The sequence below is a fragment of the Oncorhynchus keta genome, chromosome 14, assembly GCF_023373465.1.
Source record: "Oncorhynchus keta strain PuntledgeMale-10-30-2019 chromosome 14, Oket_V2, whole genome shotgun sequence".
Classification (NCBI taxonomy): Eukaryota; Metazoa; Chordata; class Actinopteri; order Salmoniformes; family Salmonidae; genus Oncorhynchus; species Oncorhynchus keta.
The window spans coordinates 13,656,387-13,673,790 of record NC_068434.1 but is presented as its reverse complement, the minus strand read 5'-3'; the positions used below and the strand labels follow the sequence as shown (position 1 = coordinate 13,673,790).

The 17,404-nt window shown below is 45.1% G+C and overlaps 1 protein-coding gene across 7 annotated transcripts in view; it reads right to left on the bottom strand.

Moving 5' to 3' along the window:
- Positions 1-34: 34 nt before the first annotated feature.
- The window catches only part of LOC118370862 (dmX-like protein 1), a 52,810-nt gene continuing 35,440 nt past the window's right edge, over positions 35-17,404 (bottom strand). For 6 of the 7 annotated variants that reach the window (XM_035756066.2, XM_035756067.2, XM_035756069.2 and 3 more), the window contains exons 31-45: positions 16,367-16,515; positions 16,180-16,265; positions 15,751-15,952; positions 11,878-11,995; positions 11,447-11,509; positions 6,000-6,086; positions 5,252-5,373; positions 4,839-4,977; positions 4,653-4,713; positions 4,303-4,430; positions 3,948-4,025; positions 3,269-3,360; positions 2,928-2,980; positions 2,247-2,464; positions 35-1,948 (exon numbers count right to left, since the gene is read on the bottom strand). In XM_035756066.2, the coding sequence (XP_035611959.1) occupies positions 1,724-1,948; positions 2,247-2,464; positions 2,928-2,980; positions 3,269-3,360; positions 3,948-4,025; positions 4,303-4,430; positions 4,653-4,713; positions 4,839-4,977; positions 5,252-5,373; positions 6,000-6,086; positions 11,447-11,509; positions 11,878-11,995; positions 15,751-15,952; positions 16,180-16,265; positions 16,367-16,515 (1,821 nt within the window). In that variant the 3' untranslated portion in view covers positions 35-1,723. The remainder of the gene's footprint in view (positions 1,949-2,246; positions 2,465-2,927; positions 2,981-3,268; positions 3,361-3,947; positions 4,026-4,302; positions 4,431-4,652; positions 4,714-4,838; positions 4,978-5,251; positions 5,374-5,999; positions 6,087-11,446; positions 11,510-11,877; positions 11,996-15,750; positions 15,953-16,179; positions 16,266-16,366; positions 16,516-17,404) is intronic. The other variant, XM_035756070.2, reaches the window with a different exon arrangement.

Here is a 17,404-nt window from a genome sequence, read left to right as displayed (position 1 = left end):
ATACCCTTTAATCAAGGTTCCAAACACACAAGTGTACATTACAATTAGTTGCTTTATTATATTACACTTGTAAATCTGACTTAATCAACATATTCATAAAATTAGCTTATTCACAGTGTAAAGGAAGAAAAACATGGAACCCCTATTGTATATGATGGTTCTAGTTAAATACTCATCCCTTGTCTGCGATAGCATATTACACTAAGCAATTTAACATCTCCTACGCATCGTTGATTAAAGATTTTATTCAATTACTATGCAGTGAAATGTTTTACAGGGACAGCCATAGTTGTACTGTACCCCAGGAGGAAATTAGGGTTAAGTGCCTTGCTCAAGAGCACAGCGACCTTTCGGTTACTGGCCCAATGCTCTAACCATAAATCAATGTACTTTCATTATATCTGCATCATGATCAGGCACTATTGTTTAAACACAATCCTTAAATATTACTGGTATTTCACAGAATTGTCTTCATAAAGCAGGACTTGCTAAAACATCACAGTAAAGTTGTGAGGTGTAGTTTGTTCTATTTACAGAATGCAATAACTATTTTATTAAGAAAGCCTTTTCTCCAGCTTATACCCCAAATATAGATTTGTCTACAGCAGCTGTGACAATATGCCAAGGGGATAAAGTTATTGGGAATAATTGATATCACAATATACATGGGCCTAGATTCAATCTATAAGTTACAAGGTCATTTCCTGAAGGCAATGCATTTTGAAAAATAAAAAGCTATTGTTCAAACCACACAAGTACCCACATTCCTTTTATACCTATCAGATGTGATTGGTCAAAAGACCAATTAGTGGATAAGATAATTGGGCTGCTTGTCTAAATGCATCCTCACTGACAAGCTAGTTAACCAGTTTGTAAAGTCAATTTCATGTTAGCAAAGGTAAATCCACAATTTAAGTGACGTATCTATGCATTTGTGGTTGATTTGGGGATGGGAGGAGGAAAGTGCTGTGTTGGAATAAAACAGTTTCTTACTCAAGACACTCATTGAAATTAGTGCTCTTTCTCTTATTGGCTAAAGAATAGGGTGCTTACGTGGTGAGCTACTTGATAGTTACAGCAAATAATGAAGGGGAAGAACAGACCAATTATATTGGGTTTCCCTGATAAGTGGGTCCTTAAAGCTATGTGTGTACCTCAATAAAATGAAGATCACTTGGTCAATTGCACACAAGGTTCAACCAGAAGTAAATACCACTCAACAATACCTAGGGGAAATGGGTGTAGTACCAGTATGAGTTAGATTTATAAGGGCACAACAATACTAAACAGAATATTATACTTAAGGCTTGGCTTGCTCTCTGGGATCTAAACTATGCACTGCATATCATTTTACCTTATGAGCAAACAAAGCAAATTCCTTATGATTCGATAATGTGCTTTATATCAACTGGCCTTAACAACTCAAGCAAGCAGGGATGTCAGTATTTTACAGTCTTAAAATGGATGCAGAGCACTGTAGAAACATCTGACATCCCAAATCATACACTGCACAGATCATCTCATCTTGACATGTAAGATTCCAATATGATGATTGCCTTAGAAAAGTGATCACTGGTGAGAGGAGGAAGCTTGCGTCCGTTTTTGAGTGTCCTCTCCTTGTGCAGACAGACAGTCAGTCCCTCCACACTCATCTTGCAGTAACTTGTGCAAACAAAGGCAGTCTTGGTCACGTAAACCACAAGCTGAGGCTGTGCTTAGTTAGCTAAATGATGAACTTGACGTCGTTCTTCAGGTTGCCATTGTTGACGCTGAAGCGGTCAGGGAGAATCCTCATCTTCATGGTACCGTCGGCGCCACACGAAAAGATGTGGTTGGCCGGGCCCACCTCGATCTGCATCACGCCCGTGCCCAGATTCCGGAACAGGGACTGGCGAGCGTGCTCGTTGGGGAACTGATGCAGTAAGCACTGCGTGGACAGGCTCCACACCTGCAACATCACACCACAGTCAGGGTTGGAGCAACCTTTTTGTTATTTTTGCATACGATTTATGAATGTAAATCTTTAACATGCTATACAGGGGGGAAACCAAATATCTATTGTAATCCTGATTTTGCAATAGGCTGCTCCGACTCCCCTTGAACCTCCCAAAATCCACCCATAAACCTACCCTATACCGATCCACAACTGTTGTTTTTGACCCATCCTAACCCAGTCACCTGGAAAGAATAAACACTCAACAGCTGCAGTGAGGGGGACTATGTGGTCAGTGAGGGAGGGAGGGCACCTTGATGTTGCCCTCGGCAGAGCCGCTGATGAAGCTGCCCTCGGTGGGGTCCACAGCCAGGGCCTTGACAGGGGAGTCGTGGGCCTGGAAGCTCTGGCGCTGGTGCCTGTGGGGGAGCTCCAGCACGCTGATCCAGCCCTTCCTGCCACCTGTAATCAGCAGCTGCTGCCTGGGGGCCAGCGACAGCACCGTGGCCCCCGACTCATGACAACTAAAGGCTGCAGAGAGAGGAGAGGGGCCAAATAGGAACAACTTAGCTACATTTAACTTGGCTACTCTCTGTATTATTGATGATGATGTACTGGCTTGAATAGAAAGAGCCAGTGTTGGAGGACTCACCATGCACTAGACTGTTAATAGTGTTGTGGAGGACTCACCGTGCACTAGACTGTTAATAGTGTTGTGGAGGACTCACCGTGCACTAGACTGTTAATAGTGTTGTGGAGGACTCACCGTGCACTAGACTGTTAATAGTGTTGTGGAGGACTCACCGTGCACTAGACTGTTAATAGTGTTGTGGAGGACTCACCGTGCACTAGACTGTTAATAGTGTTGTGGAGGACTCACCGTGCACTAGACTGTTAATAGTGTTGTTGAGGACTCACCGTGCACTAGACTGTTAATAGTGTTGTGGAGGACTCACCGTGCACTAGACTGTTAATAGTGTTGTGGAGGACTCACCGTGCACTAGACTGTTCATTGGATTCACCAATGTATCCCAAAGACACACATTCCTATGGAGACAAAACAAAGCATTTACTTACAGCGCATTAGACCAACTGAAACAGGCACTCTATAACATCAGCCCATTTGGTCCCCAGTGAAGTGATTGAGAGGTTTGATCACATGGCTCTGTAGCAGGGCTCTGTAGCAGGGTGGAGGACTCACCGTGCACTAGACTGTTAGGGTGGAGGACTCACGACTAGACTGTTAATAGTGGGCTTCCTATGGAGACAAAACAAAGCATTTACTTACAGCGCATTAGGGCTCTATAACATCAGCCCATTTGGTCCCCAGTGTACCTGTTGTCTGTTGACAGCCCTGCTGTGGCTATGAGGGAGGATGAGCCCACGAACACAAAGTCGTGAGCCGTCTTATTATGGCACTGCAATGTCTGTGGAGGGAAGACCATCACCAATAAACAACAACGCTACCATACAGTAGGAGGCACAGCTAACTGCCAAAATAAAGTGTACATCAACATAGAGCGTACTAATAGGGCATTGGGCCACCACTAGCCGCCAGAACAGCTTCAATGCATCTTCGGATAGATTCTATAAGTGTCTGGAACTCTATTTGAGGGATGAACTGCCATTCTTCCACAACAAATTCCATCATTTGGTGTTTTGTTGACGTTGTTGGAAAACGCTGTCTCAGGCGCCGCTCCAGTCTCCCATAAGAGTTCAATTGGATTGAGATCTGGTGACTGAAACGGCCAGGGCATATGGTTTACATCGTTTTTATGCTCATCAAACCATTCAGTGACCACCCTTGCTGTGTGGATTTGGGATTTGTCATTCTGACCATTTTTATACATGACCCTAAGCATGATGGGATGTTAATTGCTTAATTAACTCAGGAACCACAACTGTGTTGAAGCACCTGCTTTCAATATATGTTATATCCTTCATTTACTCAAGCGTTTCCTTTATTTTGGCAGTTACATGTAGACAGAGACAGAGAGGCGCTTTTTGTTCCTACCAGGTAGGGTTTAGGGGTGTTCCCAGTCGTATTGGTCTGCCATAGACGTAGGGCTCCGTCAGCGTCAACGATACCAAACTGGACAACACAGCCAAGAGATGACCATATTAGGAAGATCATTCAAATAAGGAGTAAAAGTAATGTCCAGCAACTACATCATTCCTCAGCAGTAGCCATGTTGTTGAGGGACTGAGTTGGGCGGGGAAAACGTTACTTGGTGAATAATTAAATGTAAACTAAATATGCGTTTCAGCGCAGTACTTTTAACCAGATTCTTATGAGCCCTGGTCAAAAGTAGTGCACTATAAAGGGAAATTGGGAATAGGGTGCAAATGGGGAAGGAAAATGTAGTCACCTTGTTTCCTTGGTGGTTGAATCGTATCCGTGTGACTCTGGAATTGCCTGGACTTCGGAAGCAGATGATCTGCTGAGAGTGGCCCCACTCAAACATCCGGACACTTCCGTCCTGCGCTCCTGTTAAGTCTGAGGGAGGAAGGGACTTGGTAAACAAAACCACAACAATAGGATTCTCCAATCCCAATGTAGTCTTGACAATAAAAGGATGTGTGTATCTTCTTGGAATATTAGCACAAGGCAAGGATGATAACATCAAGGTCTAAACAAAATAGACATGGTACACATAACTAGCATGTGTGGCAGTTTCAGTCATTGTATACAAGCAGGAAAGAAGTTACATCTACTTACAGTAAGGCAAGGTTGGGTGGGAGGTCATCCTTCTCACGTTGTTGATGTTCCTTTTGATGAGCTGCACCAGGAAATAAAAGGACAAGATACTCAACAAGACACATGAGTAGAATGTACTGCATTGTGCTCAATATCAGTGGCAAAAAAAAGAAAAAGGAACCGCAGTAAAAGCTCTATCGGCCTCACCACGGCAGCGCCTCTCCCCGTCTGCAGGCCCCCGAGCCATGGCATGTTGATGGGCGTCCCTAGGCTGCTGTGGGTATAGGGGGTGGTGCCGTGGAGGGTGTTGAAGTCGTCCCGGGCCTGGATCACCAGGAAGTCATCACTAGTGTGAGAGTGCGTGTGTGTGAGAGAGAGAGAGAGAGAGAGAGAAGAGTTTGAGAGGACACTCCCCAGACAGAACAGTATTAACACAGTGCTGACTGCAACCAAGAGCTTCAGGCTTTTACTTCTTGCCAATTTAAACATCTCTGATATGGTCAATAGGAGGTATTCAGCAGCCAAATCACAGGTAGGGACACAGAGGGACACTCAAAGGTCCTACACAACTCTAGAAGACACTTTATTTTCTTGTTTGGGTAATTGAGATCCGGGCTCACCCTTTGGCCTCGGCCTCCGTATCGTCATCGATCCACGTCAGAATCTGAGTGGCCAAGATGGAGGACACGTCCAGCTCCTGGATGTCATGAGTGGAGGCCATGACTAAGCAGTTCCGATTAGCCTGGGACACAGAGAGAATAGAGAAAGAGGAGAGAAATCCAAAATCAGTCCTTCCACTTCCCACAGCCTATTGAGCCAATGTGACACCTTGCTAGTCTAACATAACGACGCAGATGTCTCGTGCGGAGAACAGACGTCTCGTGTGGAGAACGTGCGTAGAACAGACGTCTCGTGTGGAGAACGTGCGTAGAACAGACGTCTCGTGTGGAGAACGTGCGTAGAACAGACGTCTCGTGTGGAGAACGTGCGTAGAACAGACGTCTCGTGTGGAGAACGTGCGTAGAACAGACGTCTCGTGTGGAGAACGTGCGTAGAACAGACGTCTCGTGTGGAGAACGTGCGTAGAACAGACGTCTCGTGTGGAGAACGTGCGTAGAACAGACGTCTCGTGTGGAGAACGTGCGTAGAACAGACGTCTCGTGTGGAGAACGTGCGTAGAACAGACGTCTCGTGTGGAGAACGTGCGTAGAACAGACGTCTCGTGTGGAGAACGTGCGTAGAACAGACGTCTCGTGTGGAGAACGTGCGTAGAACAGACGTCTCGTGTGGAGAACGTGCGTAGAACAGTCGTCTCCTGTGGAGAACATGCGTAGAACAGACATCTCCTGTGAAGAACATGTGTAGTACCTTGTTGATGGCGAAGGCTGTAATGATGTCCGAGTCCTTGTGGATGATCCGGGCCTTGCCTCCGGGGTAGCCCAGATCTGCCTCGCTCTGTAGAGCAATGCATGAATCATTACAGTCTCTGCATGTCTGAATCATTATACAGTCTCTGCCCGTCTGAATCATTTCAGTGTGACCTAAAGGAAGTGGTGGGAGATGAATGGACGATGCATGCCTGTTTGCAGTAGGAGGGTGTGTATCTCTAACAGAGCCTTGCCTCAGGGCTACAGGGTGGGAGACTAGAGCATCAAGAACCCACAGTTATCAGGATTAGTGCCATTTTCAACCTCTTGAGACAATGCTCAGCACACGAGGCTCTGCAAACCCACTGAGATGGGCGTCTTATTGTATAATATAAAAGGGGTGTATTGACACGAGACGCCGAATGGAGGCTTTCACAGAACATTAGGTTGAATTACATTCTACATCACAATTAATTAAATGGTAAATACCACATTTCCTCTCAGAGAGTGTTCGGCTTGACTATGAGATCTAAATAGGGTGACTTGCCATTTTCACATAGTACTTCATCTTAACCCGACGAACATTCAACGTGACACTCTGGGCCTGCTAATCAGAACCTATTGGACTTCATGACAGTCTTATTCTCCTCTGCACATTCTGTGGAATTAGTTTGTGATGAACTATGGCAACCTAATCACTGTATAGACTAGGAAAAGGCTTTATCACAGAGTACAGAACATGCGTTTTATGTCATAATTTTACCATCCAAAAACTCTGAAAGTGTAAAATCACACCATATACATAGTGAATTTTGTCTTAGATCTAGTCTACTGTATAACATTCAGATAAAAGCATGGCAATGTCTCATGTAGCTCTATACCATGACAGTATAAACATGGTTTGGTTCTTTATGAAGCTGTTCATTACAAAATTCATACAAATCTCAGATTGCCTAATGAAAGCAATGCACATGCATTTGTTAGCTCATGCTAACAAGATTTCAATAAAACCAATGCAGCTTTTTGAAATGAGCCAAATTGCTTAACTAATTGGTTCAATTATTTCAAACAACTTGGGAAATTTGCCAAATGAATAATGCGCTGGGAAAGTGTGACATTCACTTCCGTGTTTTATTTGTTCCGCTTTTTAAATGGTCTTCAAGTGCAAAAAGCACAAAATGCAATGTAAAACCTTCATAAAATGCATTAGGTTGAAGTAAATTAATTCACTAATTTCATTTGATATACAGTGCGTCTGGAAAGTATTCAGACCCCTTGACTTTTTCCACATTTTTTTTACGTTACAGCCTTATTCTAAAATGTATTCAATTTTTTTATTTATTTTTTTTATTATTTTTTTTAAGTGTACACAACTGTCTATATAAGGTCCCACAGTTGACAGTGCATGTCAGAGCAAAAACCAAGCCATGAGGTCAAAGGAATTGTCCGTAGAGCTCCGAGACAGGATTGTGCCGCATTAAAGGTCCCCAAGAACACAGTGGCCTCCATCATTCTTAAACCACCAAGACTGACCGGGGGGCCAGCTCTAGGAAAACAGCGCAATCGAGGGAGAAGGGCCTTGGTAAGGTAGGTGACCAAGTAGCACAGCGATCTAAGGCACTGCATCTCAGTGCAAGAGGTGTCACTACAGTCCCTGGTTAGAATCCAGGCTGTATCACATCCGGCCATGATTGGGAGTCCCATAGGGTGGTGCCAATTGGCCCAGCGTTGACCAGGTTTGGTCGGGGTAGGCCGTCATTGTAAATAAGAATTTGTCCTTAACTGATTGCCTCGTTATATGATGGTTAAATGTAATCATTATTTTTGTTTTAACCCGATGGTCACTCTGATAGAACTCTAGAGTTTCTCTGTGGAGATGGGAGAACCTTCCAGAAGGCCAACCATCTCTGCAGCACTCCACCAATCAGGCCTTTATGGTAGAGTGGCCAGACAGAAGCTACTCCTCAGTAAAATGCACATGACAGGCCACTTGGTGTTTGTCAAAAGGCACCTCAAGACTCAAGATTCTCTGGTCTGATGAAACCAAGATTAAACTCTTTGGCCTGAATGCCAAGCGTCACGTCTGGAGGAAACCATCCCTATGGTGAAGCATGGTGGTGGCAGCATCATGCTGTGGGGATGTTTTTCAGCGGCAGTGACACTAGTCAGGATTGAGGCAAAGATGAACGGAGCAAAGTACAGAGAGATCGTTGATGAAAATCTGCTCCATAGCACTCAGGACCTCAGACTGGAGCGAAGGTTCATCTTCCAACAGGACAATGACCCTAAGCACACAGCCAAGACAACGCAGGAGTGGCTACGGGACAAGTCTCTGAATGTCCTTGAGTGGCCCAGCCAGAGGCCGGACTTGAACATCTCTGGAGAGACCTGAAAATAGCTGTGCAGCAACGCTCCCCATCCAACCTGGCAGAGCTTGAGAAGCTCTGCAGAGAGGAAGTCCCCAAATACAGGTGTGGAAAGCTAGTAGCATCATACCCAAGAAGACTTGAGGCCGTAATCACTGCCAAACAAAATACTCAGTAAAGGGTCTGAATAGTTATGTAAATGTGATCATTTTTTTTTATTTGTAATAAATTAGCAAACAATTCTAAAAACCTGTTTTTGCTTTACTCTTAAGGAGTATTGTGTGTAGATTGATAAAAATAAATAAAACATGTAATCAATTTTAGAATAAGGCTGTAACTTAAAATGAGGAAAAAGTCAATGGGTCTGAATACTTTCAGAAGGCACTGTGTGTGTGTGTGTGTGTGTGTGTGTGTGTGTGTGTGTGTTACATACATAAACTCAGCAAAAAAAGAAACGTCCCTTTTTCCTGTCTTTCGAAGATAATTCGTAAAACTTTCCCATGCTTGTTGAATGAACCGTAAACAGTTAATGAACATGTACCCGCGGAATGGTCGTTAAGACACATAACAGCTTACAGGCGGTAGGCAATTAAGGTCACAGTTATGAAAACTAAAAGAGGCCTTTCTACTGACTCTGGAAAACAACAAAAGAAAGATGCCCAGCGTCCCTGCTCATCTGCGTGAATGTGCCTTAGAGATGCTGCAAGGAGGCATGAGGACTGCAGATGTGACCAGAGCAATAAATTGCCATGTCTGTACTGTGAGACGCATACCACAGCGCTACAGGGAGACAGGATGGACAGCTGATCGTCCTCGCAGTGGCAGACCACGTGTAACAACATCTGCACAGGATCGGTACATCCGAACATCACACCTGCGGGACAGGTGTTTCCTGCAAGACAGGAATGTCAGTGTTCTGCCACAGCCAGAGAAGACCCTGATCTGAACCACATTGAGCACGTCTGGGACCTGTTGGATCAGAGGCTAGGGCCATTCCCCCCAGAAATGTCTGCGAACTTGCAGGTGCTTTGTGGAAAAGTGGGGTAACATCTCACAGCAAGAACTGGCAAATCTGGTGCAGTCCATGAGGAGGAGATGCACTGCAGTACTTAATGCAGCTGGTGGCCACACCAGATACTGACTGTTGCTTTTGATCCCCTGCTTTTTCAGGAACACATTATTCCATTTCTGTTAGTCACATGTCTGTGGAACTTGTTCAGTTTATGTTTCGGTTATTGACTCTTATGTTCATTCACATGTTAAGTTTGCTGAAAATAAACACATTTGACAGCGAGGACATTTCTTTTTTTGCTGAGTTTACATACATACATATAAATAAATAAAGTGCCAGTCAAAAGTTGACACACCTACTCATTCCAAGGTTTTTCTTTATTTGTACTATTTTCTACATTGTAGAATAATAATAATAGTAAATACATCAAAAATATGAAATAACACATATGGAATCATGTAGTAACCAAAAAAATGTCAAATACAAAATATATTTAGATTGTTTTAAGATTCTTTAAAGTAGCCACCCTTCGCATTGAGGACAGCTTTGCACACTCTTTGCATCCACTCAACGAGCTTCATGAGGTAGTCACCTGGAATGCATTTCAATTAACAGGTGTGCCCTTGTTAAATGTTAGTGGAATTTCTTTCCTTCTTAATGTGTTTGAGCCAATCAGTTGTGTAGTGAGGTAGGTAGGGTTGGTATACAGAAGATAGCCCTATTTGGTAAAAGACCAACTCCATATTATGGCGAGAACATATCAAATAAGCAAAGAGAAACGACAGTCCATCATTACTTTAAGACATCAAGATCAATCAATGCCGGAAAATTTGCAGTCACAAAAACCATGAAGCGTTATGATGAAACCGGCTCTCATGAGGACCACCACAGGGAAGGAAGATCCAGAATTATCTCTGCTGCAGAGGATAAGTTCATTAGAGTTACCAGCCTCAGAAATTGCAGCTCAAATAAATGCTTCACAGAGTTCAACACATCTCAACATCAACTGTTCAGAGGAGTCTGCATGAATCAGGCCTTCGTGGTCAAATTTCTGCAAAGAAACCACTACTAAAGACACCAATTCGAAGAAGAGACTAGCTTGGGCCAAGAAACACGAGCAATGGATATTAGACCGGTGGAAATCTGTCCTTTGGTCTGAGGAGTCCAAATTTGAGTTTTTTGGTTCCAAACGTGTCTTTGTGAGACGCAGTGTAGGTGAACAGATGATCTCTGCATGTGTGGTTCCCACTGTGAAGCATGGAGGAGGTGTGATGGTGCTTTGCTGGTGACACGGTCTGATTAATTTAGAATTCAAGGCACACTTAACCAGCATGGCTACCACAGCAGTCTGCAGTGATACGCCATCCCATCTGCTTTGCGCTTAGTGGGACTGTCATTTGTTTTTCAACAGGACAATGACCCAACACACCTCCAGACTGTGTAAGGGCTATTTAACCAAGAAGGAGAGTGATGGAGTGCTGCATCAGATGACTTGGCCTATACAATCACCCTAGATGGTTTGGGATGAGTTGGATAGCAGAGTGAAGGCAAAGCAGCCAACAAGTGCTTAACATTTCAGGGAACTGCTTCAAGCATTCCAGGTGAAGCTGGTTGTGCCTAGAGTGTGCAAAGCTGTCATCAAGGCAAAGGGTGGCTATATAAAATATATTTTGACTGAAAACTTTTTTTGGTTACTCCATATGTGTTATTTCATAGTTTTGATATATCGTCACTACTATTCTACAATGTAGAAAATAGTAAAAATAAAAACCCTTGAATGAGTAGGTGTGTCCAAATGTTTGACTGGTATTTTCTACATTGTAGAATAATAGTGAAGATATCAAAACTTTGACCGTGTTTTTTATGAATTTCATGATATAATCTTGAAGTCGAGTTAAAAACAGAAAAATCGGACATGGAAGTGGACGCGGAAATAGGTGACATTTTCCCAGCGTAAAACACAGGTGTCAATTAAAAACAAGGGAGAAAAAATGAAATAATTTTACTGGTCAATGAGCATGATAATTACAACCCATAAACCCCCACCACCAAAATTATCCAAAGCAGTACCTGGTTACAGCTAGGCTCCTCCATCCCTGAACATTTGTCATTTTCATTGAGGTCCTCAACCGACTTAATTATTTGAGAAGCCCCCAAGACATCAGACAAAACAATGTGATGAATCATGCAGAGTCAACAGGAAACACAATCTAGAATTACACGGTTAATTATCAGGGTTTAAGAACAATATTATTCACCAGAAATCCACAAAGTAAAAGGCAATTAGGATATAAATACAGGAACCATGCAAAACAAAAGCACAAATGCGTCAACAGGGATAGAAAAAGTGAATGACGCTCTCTGGGACTAGAAATGATGTTTTAGGTATTATTCAATGGGAGATGTTATTTAGTGACAGTGTGCAATGTGTCAGTGCTCAGACTGCTCAGCTGTCTGCATGCGGTGGGTGGGTGGGTCGGGTGAAGTGGAGCGGTAGCTACCTCGTTTTGGTTTCGTTTCTTGGTGAAAATATTGCGGATGAACGTTTCCTGCACCTCTTCCTGTTTGACCAGGTACTGCCACAGCCTCTTCACAGGCAGGGCAGAGTGGTGACTGGACCTGTAGCCACACAACACTCCCTTCAGTTATACAGATCACTTACAAAAGGCATTTATGACGTTGTGTGGATCATATCAGTGTGTACCGAAAACCTACATTTACAGCAGTGGTCACTAACCTTTTCGGAGTCAAGATCACTTTCGATGTCAAAAAGCAAGCCTAGATCTGACACCCAGATTTATTTAGAAAAGGACTTGTAAATGCGCATATGCAACATTAACTTAATAAAAACAGTTCTGTAGGAAAGTTTTGTGCAGTAGGACTGATACATTATCACAGCATATTGACTATGCTTGGCCTGCCAATATTGTTCTTATCAGACCATATTATATTTTAAAACTCAATCTTTTATAACAAATTAGATAATTTGTTGTATCAGTTGGGAGGCACAGCTGAGAATAAATTGAAATAATTAGCTTTTTTATTTTACTGGACTGATGGTCAGTCTCAGTGGTGGGAGAGAGAAGCAGAGGGTCCACCCCTCACTGTCCTCTCGTTTTCTCTGGTGAAACTGACCAGAGAGAGGAGACACTGTCTTCCTCCTGACGGCCCAACTTGAGACACACCACATTATTTCTGTCTCATGCACAAATTCATGTTGTTCCTATGACCAGAGAAAGTGAAATATCCCTTGATATTAAAATATACACGACGAGCTGCTAATAATACAAATACTGGCCCATCGATACACTTGGCTACTCATGTACTGCAGCTGCAGTGCTAGTTGTAGCGTGAGTGGAAGTAGCGAGAAACACGTTTTATGTTCTGTAAAAGTGCTGAATAAAAACAGTGTTAACAGTGTTGAATAAAAACGTAAACATGAAGTCACTTAGAAAAACAGCAGCTCTTTGCTGTATTGTTTGACAGTCTCTCTCCGGTCGTGGTTTTAAAAGATGAGATCTCACGTAAGCTAGTATCAAACTCTACTGTTGGGTCGTGAAAGCTGTAGGCATGGTATTTTGAGCTATCCGACTGGCCAGAGCAGTAGGCACACTTGATTTAGCTCTCCTGGTCCATCTGGTAGGCGGAGTTTGTCCCTTCAGACAAATTAAATGGTTCAAAATGGGAACACTTCGCCTAACTAGCACGGAGGGCCTCTGAATCAAGTGCACCTACCATCAACCTCGCAAGACGAATAGAACAAAAAAAATAGCGCGCAAGGCTTTGGGGAACAGCATCGTTGGCTTTTCTACAGAAATGCGCCCTGATGATCGACTAGGAATGCGCCCTGATGATCGACTAGGAATGCGCCCTGATGATCGACTAGGAATGCGCCCTGATGATCGACTAGGAATGCGCCCTGATGATCGACTAGGAATGCGCCCTGATGATCGACTAGGAATGCGCCCCCTGATGATCGACTAGGGATGCGCCCTGATGCGCCGCCTGATGATCGACTAGGAATGCGCCCTGATGATCGACTAGGAATGCGCCCTGATGATCGACTAGATCGAATGCGCCTGATGATCGACTAGGAATGCGCCTGATGATCGACTAGGAATGCGCCTGATGATCGACTAGGAATGCGCCCCTGATGATCGACTAGGAATGCGCCCTGATGATCGACTAGGAATGCGCCCTGATGATCGACTAGGAATGCGCCCTGATGATCGACTAGAATGCGCCCTGATGATCGACTAGGAATGCGCCCTGATGATCGACTAGGAATGCGCCCTGATGATCGACTAGGAATGCGCCCTGATGATCGAATGCTAGATCGAATGCGCCCTGATGATCGACTAGGAATGCGCCCTGATGATCGACTAGGAATGCGCCCTGATGATCGACTAGGAATGCGCCTGATGATCGACTAGGAATGCGCCCTGATGATCGACTAGGAATGCGCCCTGATGATCGACTAGGAATGCGCCCTGATGATCGACTAGGAATGCGCCCTGATGATCGACTAGGAATGCGCCCTGATGATCGACTAGGAATGCGCCCTGATGATCGACTAGGAATGCGCCCTGATGATCGACTAGGAATGCGCCCTGATGATCGACTAGGAATGCGCCCTGATGATCGACTAGGAATGCGCCCTGATGATCGACTAGGAATGCGCCCTGATGATCGACTAGGAATGCGCCCTGATGATCGACTAGGAATGCGCCCTGATGATCGACTAGGAATGCGCCCTGATGATCGACTAGGAATGCGCCCTGATGATCGACTAGGAATGCGCCCTGATGATCGACTAGAATGCGCCCTGATGATCGACTAGGAATGCGCCCTGATGATCGACTAGGCGCCTGAATGCGCCCTGATGATCGACTAGGAATGCGCCCTGATGATCGACTAGGAATGCGCCCTGATGATCGACTAGGAATGCGCCCTGATGATCGACTAGAATGATGATCGACTAGGAATGCGCCCTGATGATCGACTAGGAATGCGCCCTGATGATCGACTAGGAATGCGCCCTGATGATCGACTAGGAATGCGCCCTGATGATCGACTAGGAATGCGCCTGATGATCGACTAGGAATGCGCCCGACTGATGATCGACTAGGAATGCGCCCTGATGATCGACTAGGAATGCGCCCTGATGATCGACTAGGAATGCGCCCTGATGATCGACTAGGAATGCGCCTGATGATCGACTAGGAATGCGCCCTGATGATCGACTAGGAATGCGCCCCCTGAATGATCGACTAGGAATGCGCCCTGATGATCGACTAGGAATGCGCCCCTGATGATCGACTAGGAATGCGCCCTGATGATCGACTAGGAATGCGCCCTGATGATCGACTAGGAATGCGCCCTGATGATCGACTAGGAATGCGCCCTGATGATCGACTGAATGCGCCCTGATGATCGACTAGGAATGCGCCCTGATGATCGACTAGGAATGCGCCCTGATGATCGACTAGGAATGCGCCTGATGATCGACTAGGAATGCGCCTGATGATCGACTAGGAATGCGCCCTGATGATCGACTAGGAATGCGCCTGATGATCGACTAGAATGCGCCCTGATGATCGACTAGGAATGCGCCCTGATGATCGACTAGGAATGCGCCCTGATGATCGACTAGGAATGCGCCTGATGATCGACTAGGAATGCGCCCTGATGATCGACTAGGAATGCGCCCTGATGATCGACTAGGAATGCGCCCTGATGATCGACTAGGAATGCGCCCTGATGATCGACTAGGAATGCGCCCTGATGATCGACTAGGAATGCGCCTGATGATCGACTAGGAATGCGCCCTGATGATCGACTAGGAATGCGCCCTGATGATCGACTAGGAATGCGCCCTGATGATCGACTAGGAATGCGCCCTGATGATCGACTAGAATGCGCCCTGATGATCGACTAGGAATGCGCCCTGATGATCGACTAGGAATGCGCCCTGAATGCGCCCTGATGATCGACTAGGAATGCGCCCTGATGATCGACTAGAATGCGCCCTGATGATCGACTAGGAATGCGCCCTGATGATCGACTAGGAATGCGCCTTGATGATCGACTAGGAATGCGCCTTGATGATCGACTAGGAATGCGCCTTGATGATCGACTAGGAATGCGCCTTGATGATCGACTAGGAATGCGCCCTGATGATCGACTAGGAACGCGCCTTGATGATCGACTAGGAATGCGCCTTGAAGATCGACTAGGAATGCGCCTTGATGATCGACTAGGAATGCGCCCTGATGATCAACCAGTCGAATGCAATTGACCGGTTGGTGATCACTGATTTACAGAATGTTATGGCAAACATATCAATATACAGAGAATTCCTGTTTGGCACTCACCTGAAGGGTGTGATGGAGGGCTCAAACAGGGCTTTGTGTCTGAGGATGGCGGGGCCCGAGGCAGCCGTCTCGTCCAGAGGGTGTGTGGAGATGTACTTGGAGGGCGGCCCCCCGAAGATCTCCAGCCTCTTCAGCAACACCTGCTCCCAACGCTGGAGGGTCTTCAGCACCGCGTGACACAGAGGAGAGCCCACAGGTAGATCTAAGAGAAACACACAAACACTAGGTGACATTAACAACAGTACATTCAGAGACCTGAGACTTCACAAAAAGGGCAGGCAGTTATCTAAAAGGGAGTCTGGTTCAATATCACAAAATCCCTCTCTTTGTTTGGACTTCACAAGCACTAATGCTTCCAACTAAAATAGTCTCCACAAATAGACATTAGTCCAGTGGTTGTGAAGGCTAGTTGTCATTAGTGTACGGTACCTAGTAGGTCGTGTCCTGCCATGGGGTAGAATGACTTCAGGTTGCCTAGGACCAGCTGGACCATGGCCAGACGCATCAGACACCAACTGGACACACACACACACACACACATCACCATTGTTATGTCTAACCATCACTGACAAGAGTAACGTCTATTTGCTTTGATAGTGCTGCCCACCGACTGTACCTGTAGGAGTTGGGATTGGAATGTTCTCGGCTAGGAGAGTTGGGGTCAAAGTCTCCAAACTCGTCATCATCATCATCATCCTCGTCCTGACTGCCCTGGCTCTCCTCCGAGTCGTACTCCACCCTGCTCTCTGACGGAGGGAGGAAAGGCTGTGGGAGGAGGAGGAGAAAACACTGTAAACACAGACATACAGTTGAAGTTGGAAGTTTAAATACACCTTAGCCAAGTACATTTAAAATAACTTTTTCACAATTCCTGACATTTAATCCTAGTAAAAATTCCCCGTCTTAGGTCAGTTAGGATCACCACTTTATTTTAAGAATGTGAAATGTAAGAATAATAGTAGAGTGATTTATTTCAGCTTTTATTTCTTTCATCACATTCCCAGCGGGTCAGAAGTTCACATACACTCAATAAGTGTTTGGTAGCATTGCCTTTAAATAGTTTAACTTGGATCAAACATTTTGGGTAGCCTTCCACAAGCTTCCCACAATAAGTTGGGTGAATTATGGCCCATTCCTCATTCCTTCCTCCTGAACTGGTGTAACCGAGTCAGGTTTGTAGGCCTCTTTGCTCGCACACACCTTTTCAGTTCTGCCCACAATTTTTTCTATAGGATTGAGGTTTGGGCTTTGTGATGGCCACTCCAATAAACTTGACTTTGTTGTCCTTAAGCCATTTTGCCAAAACTTTGGAAGGATGCTTGGGATCATTGTCCATTTGGAAGACCCATTTGCGACCAAGCTTTAACTTCCTGACTGATGTCTTTGAGATATTGCTTCAATATATCCCCATAATTTGCCTCCCTCATGATGCCATCTATTTTGTGAAGTGCACCAGTCCCACCTGCAGCAATGCACCCCTGCAACATGATGCTGCCACCCCCGTGCTTCCCGGTTGGGATGGTGTTCGTCGGCTTGTAAGCCTCTCCCTTTTTCCTCCAAACATAACGATGGTCATGATAGCCAAACAGTTCTATTTTTGTTTCATCAGACCAGGGGACATTTCTCCAAAAAGTACAATCTTTGTCCCCATGTG